Source organism: Solanum verrucosum, unplaced genomic scaffold (genome assembly GCF_900185275.1).
Source record: "Solanum verrucosum unplaced genomic scaffold, falcon-dt-bn FXZP01000079.1, whole genome shotgun sequence".
Classification (NCBI taxonomy): Eukaryota; Viridiplantae; Streptophyta; class Magnoliopsida; order Solanales; family Solanaceae; genus Solanum; species Solanum verrucosum.
The window spans coordinates 4713125-4722807 of record NW_026020368.1 but is presented as its reverse complement, the minus strand read 5'-3'; the positions used below and the strand labels follow the sequence as shown (position 1 = coordinate 4722807).

The 9683-nt window shown below is 29.9% G+C and overlaps 2 protein-coding genes across 2 annotated transcripts; both read right to left on the bottom strand.

Moving 5' to 3' along the window:
* Window positions 1-355: 355 nt before the first annotated feature.
* On the bottom strand, window positions 356-1956 carry LOC125838132 (RHOMBOID-like protein 13). The gene has a single exon (XM_049517190.1). The coding sequence runs from the start codon at window positions 1441-1443 to the stop codon at window positions 628-630; it is 816 nt and encodes a 271-aa protein (XP_049373147.1). The 5' UTR covers window positions 1444-1956; the 3' UTR covers window positions 356-627.
* Window positions 1957-7195: 5239 nt separating this feature from the next.
* On the bottom strand, window positions 7196-8315 carry LOC125838130 (endochitinase PR4-like). Its single transcript, XM_049517188.1, has 2 exons — window positions 7870-8315; window positions 7196-7608 (listed from the first exon to the last, which is right to left on the bottom strand). The coding sequence occupies exons 1-2, from the start codon at window positions 8312-8314 to the stop codon at window positions 7196-7198; spliced, it is 858 nt and encodes a 285-aa protein (XP_049373145.1). The 5' UTR covers window position 8315.
* Window positions 8316-9683: the final 1368 nt, after the last annotated feature.

The following is a 9683-nucleotide window of genomic DNA, read 5'->3' as shown; positions in this document are numbered from 1 at the left end:
CAGGACTCTTTTTCTTGACTAGATAGTGAATGTCCCCATGTTTTCTTTGTTTCCTGTTTCTTTCATTGGAGGGTAGCATGGTGGTACATGGTACAAGCACGGAGCATGAGAGAGAGAGAGATAAGGGACAGAGGGAGATCAGTAACTAAGATTGAAGCTTTGACAGTATAAACAAAATCCACGAATCTACTCTGACATAAAATAAGCATTATAATGGAACAGAAATTGGCAACAGTAAATGTAATTGTACAGTACATAGCGTAAACAGCAGGACAGAAATTTTGTTGAGATTTGCAAATATCATCCTGCTAAATCATTTATAATGCATAGATGGGACACAAAGGCTACAGCACTTAATCACAAAAATTTAGTGTTAAGTGGAATACATCATGGTTCATCTATATTCTATAAAATGTAATAACAACTTTGCGCACCACACTTACAAATGACAGTGGTTACCTAAAAAGTTGGTTCAATTAACAAACAGGTGCTTCGAGAACCAATGAACATATCATCGGGTAAATGATGGTTTTGGAGGTAACTGTGCATAATCAACAACTCATCCAGCAAATACCAATACTAGAATTACGTTGTGATCCCCAAGTAAGCAGTGAAATCTTCCAAAAGCTATACAAGATCGGCACCAGCATCTGGTAATGTACTCATCTGTAAACTTCTACCAGTTCCAGCTGCGAAAAAACGTACTGAAGGCAGAGAGGGATCCGTGACAGGTTCAATCTCAAGAAAGTTCAAATCAAATGTACCAGACTTTTTCAAACTGAAAACAAACACAAGCACAGTCCATCCCAGCATTGTAACCGCCCAGTAATTGTTCATCCCATGTATCAGACCCCAACCAACAGCATAACCAACAATAATTCCCGATAAATGTCCAATAAAACTCGCTTGAGGAACAATAATGGAAGTGAATATGAGCGACTCAAATGGCGCAAAGCTGATGGGAAGTGAAAGAAAACCAAAAAGATTCAACTTTGACGACGGTTGCTTCACTGAAAGAATCGTCATCCACCCAAACACCACACAAGAATATCCAACAGCAGTAACTCTCCGAAAATATTCTAGCTTAAATTTCTGAATCAAGATATGGTACATTCCAATGACAAGTATGCCCGAAAGAACAACCAACACTAGTGTATAATGAAGATAATACTGCATACCAAGACCTAAATGCCCCAATTGTTCAACAACTCCAAGACTCCAAAGTGCACTCATATTGAAAACAAGATGAAGCACACTAATATGTGAAAATGCTGATGTTATTATCCTCCAATAATGACCTTCCAAAGCAGTTTCATAACTCAAACCAACATGTGAATAACCAATATTTGACTTCTGAATATAAAACCAAATTGCACTACATATTCCAATTGCACAACTTGTTGCTGGCTTCTCCAATATCTCATAAAACAATGGTTTCCCCATGTGAAGAAACCTTTTACCCCCTCAGCCACTCACAATTCCTTTTTCAACTTTATCGCTAAAATGCTTACAAAGACGCAAAGAATCCACAGAAAAATTGAATCTTGAAACAGATATAGAAAAACCCCAAATCAGAAAACCAAGAATCTTGCACTTCAGACTAATTTATTGAACGTCAAATCACATAAAGACCCAAATCAGCAAACCCAACTTCAGAATTTCTTGATTGCAATGTTATTCAGATCCAATATAACTAAGATTCAAGAAATCTTTGTACAAAGATCAATCAAGCTATCAATTTTCAATAAATTCAGAGAATTTGATGGTATCCCAAATCTATAAACAAGCAAGATTGAATGTATGAATACTTACAGATTTCTTGAAGAAATGTTGCTAGAAAATCAATGTAATTAGAAAGAGGGGTTTCAGTTGTTTCGCTTGTGAAGAAGAGTCGAGGCTCCTTTGAGTGACATACGCAAATGGAAAAATTACAATTGTGGTCCCTTGTCGGGACTAGTTTGGCGATAAGGTATAAAATATAATAATCTCACGATAAAATGTAGAATCTATGTTTTGTTGAAGGTATTAGACATTTCTATGATTAATTTTTTGCCATTTACATTCCACTGTATCTCATTTACATGATAGAATAATTTATTTCAAAATAACTTATTATGGGATAAATTAATCTAGTAGAATAACTTATTACGGGATACTCCAACTTGTTCAAATGTAATTACAACTCGTTAAACACAAATTGTTCTTTCTTCTTAATTTTATCACTCAAATTAGAACTCAAACTTTTTCGGAGAAGGTAGTAATCAATATTAGTTGGAATTAATAAATAACGTGTATTTTTTATAAAATATAAAAGTTTGGGGTAATTTTTGATTTTTTTCAAAATTCCCAAATATTAAAACTTGACCCAAATACTAGTTTTTTCTAGTATTTGAGAATTTGAGATACTTAGCAAATATATTTGCCAAGTTATATGACCAAACACTACTTTCTAAGTTTTCCCCAAACTTTCTCCAAGTATTTTTGGGGCCAAACGGGTTCATAATATTTATGAGCATTAATTACACTATTATTGCAAAAAAAAATAGTCAAAATATTTTTATAAGTTTTCAAAATTACAATCACAAAATACACACACTACATTTGTCCAAAGAGAGAGATTCATGACCATATATCATATAAAATAAAATAAAACATCTCATTTTTAGATAGAAGAAAATTCATTAGCCTGCCAATCTTTTTTTTTCTTTCCTTCTTTCTTTTGTAAGATTATATTTAGAATGGTAATTAAATCTTTATGTATCACTACTAGGAAAGTGGTTGTGTTGTCCTAATATGGTAAATAAATTATTTGGCAATCTGTTCAACTTCATTTCACATTGCAATAATCTTAAATTGAAATAATCCAAAAAAAAAAAACTATATAAAGCAATGAGGGATAGGTATTTATACAAAATAAACAACATCTCATCACAAATTTGTTGCACACCCTTTTTTTTTTTTTTTTATCATGGCAATGAGAAAGACATCCATCACATTGCTCTCCATGGTTTTTATGACACTATCACAATAGGTATATTTATGCCTCTTTTATTTCCCCATTTAAATTAAAATTATAAAATTTTATATACGTTAGTATGATTAAAGTCACAATTGAATGATAAATATTTAATCATGATTAAAGTCACAATTGAATGGTAAATATTTAATCAGTAATACAAAATCAACTTCATGTTTGGGATTTTGAAATATAAATTCATTTTCACAATATTATTCCTAAGAAGATATATTGCATATTAAAATCATATTTTGATTATTTTCAACATGTGATCTATCAATAATACTATATGATAAAGTTGTTGTTTTTTTAAATTATTTTTTAGGTTTGCAGAGTGTGGAAAGTTCATCCTTGATAGGTGAACCATGCAAAACAAATAAGGATTGTGCTCAATTTTGTGGTATTGTGACACCCCTTTGTTATAATGGTCACTGCATTTGTTCTAAAACTAATAGCAATAATCAGGCCGGAGCTATTAGAAAATTTTTACAACATAATTAATTAGGAGTTTATGATTATACACAAAAATGATTGTGCTATTTTAAAAAAATTCATATGTTATAAGAAATAATAAAGATTTCCAATAGTGTGAGAATTTAATTTGTCTATTTTTTTGTTTTGGATTTTACTTGTTATATCATGTTCATCAAGTTATAATACTTTTGACTTTCAAATATTATAAATGAACCTCTGATATATTAAATTGAGAAAAATGAAAAAGATTATTGGATTTGTAAAACTAACTTTAAAATTAAAGTGAAAGGACAAAGTTTGGGTATCATTTTTTAAAATATTAAAGTGAAAGGACACTTGTTTTTCATCAATTCTATTGAGTTTTTTCTTAAATAAAAATAAAAATTGGGTCAGGGATTGTAATGTTAAAATTGAACCCTCATTCAATAAAATAAAAGTTCCTAATATCTATTTACCTTTCAAATTTGGACGAAGAATTTAATAATAAATTTATTGACCATTTTAAACCTATTAAAACTCTGAAATAAAAGAATAAAAATAACTTTGATGTGGACATGAGACATAACACTTTTTGAATCTCTTATTTGACACCAAGGTTACACAAGTTTGGGTCTGTTTGGAAAGCCACCTGGTAATTGAAATTGGTGAAATTACTAGGATAGTAATTACACAGTCTAGTAATTACACTGACCTGTTTGGTTGTGATAGTATAATTACACTGTAATTACACATGTCTTGTTTGGATGTCACAATGTAATTACACATATTGTGTTTGAATGCACAATTGCAATCATAAAATTATATTAAATTTTAAAAATAAAAATTAATTATTTAAAATTTATACTAGACAAATAAGAAACTTTATAAATAATATTAAATTAAATATTTAAGAGATATATTCTTTTTTGAAAATATATTACTTAATAAACATATGTTCTTAACTAATATTATGAAAAAATTATTGATTTATATTTTTTCAAATTAATATATTTCAATTGAATTGATCATAAAAATTAAAAGTATGAAGTTTCTACGAACATCGTGAAATGCATGTTTGATAAAAAGATTAATAAATATTCGACAAAAAAATAATCTATTAGGTCTAATTAAAAATTGACTTGCAATGTGAATTTAATATTACTAAAACAAATGAAACTGAAAATATAACATAAGTTATAAATTCAAAACAAAAAATTTAACATAATACTCTTATAGCAAATTTCAACATAGCATACATAAATATGATTTTTTTATTATTTATTTATTTTAAAAAAAAACGTAAGTCTATAACCTTACTTAACAATAAATTCTATTTTAATTTAAAAATTAGAATACTAATAAAATTATGCTAATGAAAAAATAAGCATGGCATAAAGAAATAGATAATACGAAAAAATTGCATAAATCACATGAAGGTTGAGAACGAGAAGAAAATGAAATATAATAATATAAAATAAAAAATAAACTTCTAGAAATTTTTAGAATAATAAAAATAAAAATAGAACTTAAAATAATAGAAATGAAAAAAAAATAAAAAACAAAAAAATAAAAATAGAATTAAAAAATAAAATAAAAAGTAATCAGCTGGTAATTACACCATGTAATTACCAGCAATTCACAGTCTCTGCATGTGAATTGGAGAGTGTAATTACCCCCTGCCAATTACACCAATTACCTACTAACCACGTAATTACATTGTCCAATCAAACAGGACAGACAATGTAATTACACCAATTACACAAAATCCAATTACCAGGGTGTCCTTCCAAACAGGCCCTGTATAATTTTTTGACAGACAAGATTCAACTAAACCCCTTCCACTACATGTAATTTTATGTCTTACCTCAATTTAAGGTGAGCGTGTACAATTGATATCGATATTCTTAATCTGTCATTAACTCAAGAAAAAATGAAAAAGATTATTGAATTTGTAACATTAACTTAAAAAAAAGGGAAAATGCATAAGTACCCCCCCAGCCTATGCCCGAAATCCCAGAGACACACCTAACCTTTACTAAGGTCCTATTACCCCCCCCCCCCCCGAACTTAATTTATCTATAATATTCTAACCCTTTTCGGCCTACGTGGCACTATCCTTAAAAAAATTGTCAACATGAGTTGGGCCCACAAGATAGTGCCACGTAGGCCAAAAAGGGGTAGAATATTACATATAAAATAAGTTCGGGGGGGTAATAGGACCTTAGTAAAGGTTAGGTGTGTCACTGGGATTTCGGGCATAGGCTGGGGGGGTACTTATGCATTTTCCCTTAAAAAAATAAAGATTTGGATTTGACCTCCCTTATTCATTAAACACTTGTTTTTTATCAAACTTTTTGAGTGAAAAATAGGGGAAGGGATTACAAGGTTGAAATCGAATTCTCATTCAACAAGGTAAACAATCTTAATTTCTATGTACCTTCAAATTTTTTACAAAGAATTTAAAAAAAAAAATGAAAAAAATCTTAATTTGGGCAGGAGACATAACACACTTTTTGAAACCAAAGTTATACAATCTCCACTCAATAAGTTTTAATGGACAAGATTCAACTAAACTCATTCATTACATGTATTTTGAAGCTCTCGACTTAATTTGGATCACACATTACAGGGCTCATTCGAACGATAGCGCTTCCAACAGTATATTTTCCATACACAAGACTCAAATTCGAGACCATAGTATTTTTGATAAATACTCACTATTTATTCACCCTGTATGTACAATAAGAGAGTCTGACCCCAATAATTGTTAGCTAGGGTTACTGGCACAACTTATATCAAATGGTTTTTTGGCCCAGTTTCTGTAATTAGGATCTCTTAAATAACTGATCCTTAACCACAAATCAAAAGTAGTTTAAGCTTCAAATCAAGTTAAAATATTCATAGAAGATGTATCATTTTTTTTAACAAAGATATAAATAATGTTAGTTTGTTGCGACCTACTATCTCAAAAGTAAAATTTGCACAAGTATTTTTACATGAAAAACTCCTTTCTTAAAATTATTTGAATTCCTTGTCCACTCTTTTCAGTATTTTCCGAAAAACAGCAATTAGGAATAGAGAATATATATCAAAGAAAGGTCTAACTGTTGGAATCATTTTTTCCATTGCTATTTGATACATTTCGGTCATTAACATTAGTGAATTAGGTGAAAGTGGAGCAACTTCTATGAATAACAAGTTGATTTCCCATATGGCCCTTTTCACAGATTGAGTTGAATGGAGTTAAGTGTCACGGACTTAATTCTAGAGTCTTCCACTAACCTCTCCATAACTCTAGATTCTTCCTCCTTATTTTTATGCCAAGTTTGAAAGGCAAAGTGGCGGGTCATGACATAAGGGTCTTTTTCACCGAGTTGATTTCTCATATGGTCACTGAAGTCACATCTTAATAAAACAAATTAGAATTTAAAAAAAAAAAAAGTGACGATCTGAGATAATAATTATTAATTGAGTAATCATATAAAAAATCAACCCCGTTTCACCATAATAAATGTCATATGCCTTCAATTAGGCTAATAATATGTATAAATTGTAGGTATTATGTTAGCCTAGACAAATCAAACTATGTAATATATCTAGACTTCAATATATAGTACTATTTATAATTTGGTATACATATAGTATTTTCATTCATATATAATATATATATAAATGAAAATAACACTTCCCATTACATTTCTATTATAGGAACCTTTTTCAAGTGTTCTAACAAGTGAGATTATCCCCAGTATCTACACCAAGTTGGTGGCAATACTGAACATAATGTTGAACCCTTCTAGCAACAGGTTGAGGAAGGCCACCATCACACTCAAGAGGACCATTAATAGCTCGAATCGTTGCCCCGAAACCTTGCCCAGAAGTTAACAGAGGATGGCAAGTGTTCATCCAGTACCATAAGGCAGTTTTGAATGATATTAAACTATCTCTAGACACAATATCAGGGTCGTTAAGGCCATCGAATCCGATGTCTTTTCCAGCCGGACCATAGTTGAAGTTCCATGATAGTTGGATTGGTCCTCTACCATAATAATTTTGGCCAGAGACACAAGGGTACTCTGACTTTGTCATGTCACAATAGTACCTAGATGAACCATTTATCTCATTTATGTAACACATTTCTGCATAATGTCAAAAAATAAATAAACTATAGTGTTAAGTGTGGAAATGTTGCTAGAAGGCCGGGCACAGGTAATAGGTTAGGTTGAACTCAGTAACTTTTGCTCAAATAACGTCATATAACATGAAACATATAATAAGATGGCTCATAATTGACAAGACATATCACATGAAGAATCCAAGAAAATATTTTTTTTTTTTTTAAAAACAAAGATAGATACTAAAATTAAGCATATGATAAAATTTAAAGAAAAATGACTTACGTCCAGTCTCATGTGTGACATGAGCAAAGAAAGCAGCAATTTCGCGCTTATTATCATCATCAGAAAAACCAGTCGTTGCGAATTCAGGATAAAACTTTAAAGCTTGAAGAAACACAGATCTTGTGTAAAATCCTTTGCCTTCACAATTTGAAGAAGTTTGATTTGCAATTCCATTGAAAAATGATTCACTAACAATATCAGAAACTCTATTGTTATTATTATTATTATTATGATTGTAATTTTTTGTCGAAGAAGTATAACAAGGCCCTCCTTGACAACCTTGTCCACAATAAGCTTTTCCGCTGCCACAATAACCCCATCTACTGCAACACAATCCTTCTGTACATCCACAATATTGTGTCGACGCTAATTTTGGAATTACAACTATAGCTATAGTACATATTAATAACAAAATCAACAAATTTCTTGAAGAAAAAATAATCATTTTTTTTCAAATTGGAGAGGATAAAAGAAACTTTGTTGTTTGATGGTACTAAATGATATAATAAGTATTTATAGAAGCAAAAAAGTTGAATTATTGTTTAAGATTCAGCAATTTTAGTGTTGGGGGATTTTAGGTACAGGTACGTTTAATTTTTATTATTTTGGGTGTTGTAATAAATTAGGAAGGATATGGTTATGTCATAACTCATAAGGTCCTAGCTTATTAATTAAAAAGATCACTTGATCACAAGAAATCCTTGAAGCTTTTGATAATTGCAAAGACTTTTGAGGTTAGCAGAAGACTCGAACTCGAGACTTTTGATTGAAGATGAAGGAATATTTACTATATAATTTTTTTTATTTTTAGTGACAATTAATTAATGAATAATTTAATTAGTGTTAAATATGTATTTTTCGCGGTAATTAGCTAGAACTTTTTGTAAATGCCCCTAAAGTCTATAGCGATATTGGATCCAATGACAAATAACTAATACCGATCATAAAGGTTTTGAACACTCTTTATTAATATGTATATTTATTGATACTAAAAACTACGCAATCGTTATTGGTAAAATAAGAAATGTTAACTATATTACAATTGATGAAAATGATCTATTATAATGTAAAATCACTAGTCACTAAGCTTGGAATAAAAGCAATTGAATTTATCCTGGGCAGGCAATTATTTCATATGTAAATTCTGATTGTTCTCTTTTGAAGCTAAGTTAATTTCAATGATTCCATATTATGCCATTAACAAAGTGTTTTTTTTTTATTTCTCTTCATCTGATGTCTTTCAACTTTCACATGATTAAAGTCTTGATTGATTCAAATTTACATTACGTAAAATTCATTTAAAAAGAAAATATTCACCAACAAAATATTCTTCATACTCAAAACTTAAATTCAAATTTCTTTTAATTAATAATGAATGAAATATATCTTATTTATTTCATCACGACACCCTCGTTGGTATTAAGGTGTCCTGATATATTGTGATTTCTTGTAGAGGAACTACTTTTATAAAAGTAAATATTAGTGGGCTTTACTGGACTTCCACGCAACTATCATAGAATTTGCCTCAAATCATTTAAAGCAATAGCATTATCCTCCTCCTCCTCCTCCTTTTTTTTTATTAGGGAAAAAAAAGAGTTTTCCTATGATAATCACCCTTCACATCTTCAATACTATTATTATGAGTTCGAGCCTTCGAAAAAATAAAAAGGTAAAAATTCCTAGAAAAAGGTACTATATATATATATATATATATATATATATCCAAAAAGTGTATAAAATGATTGGAATATTTCTATTTATACAGCGGCCTTGAGAAACTCATTTATTAGCCTTTCATTTCAGCGCATCAAAAT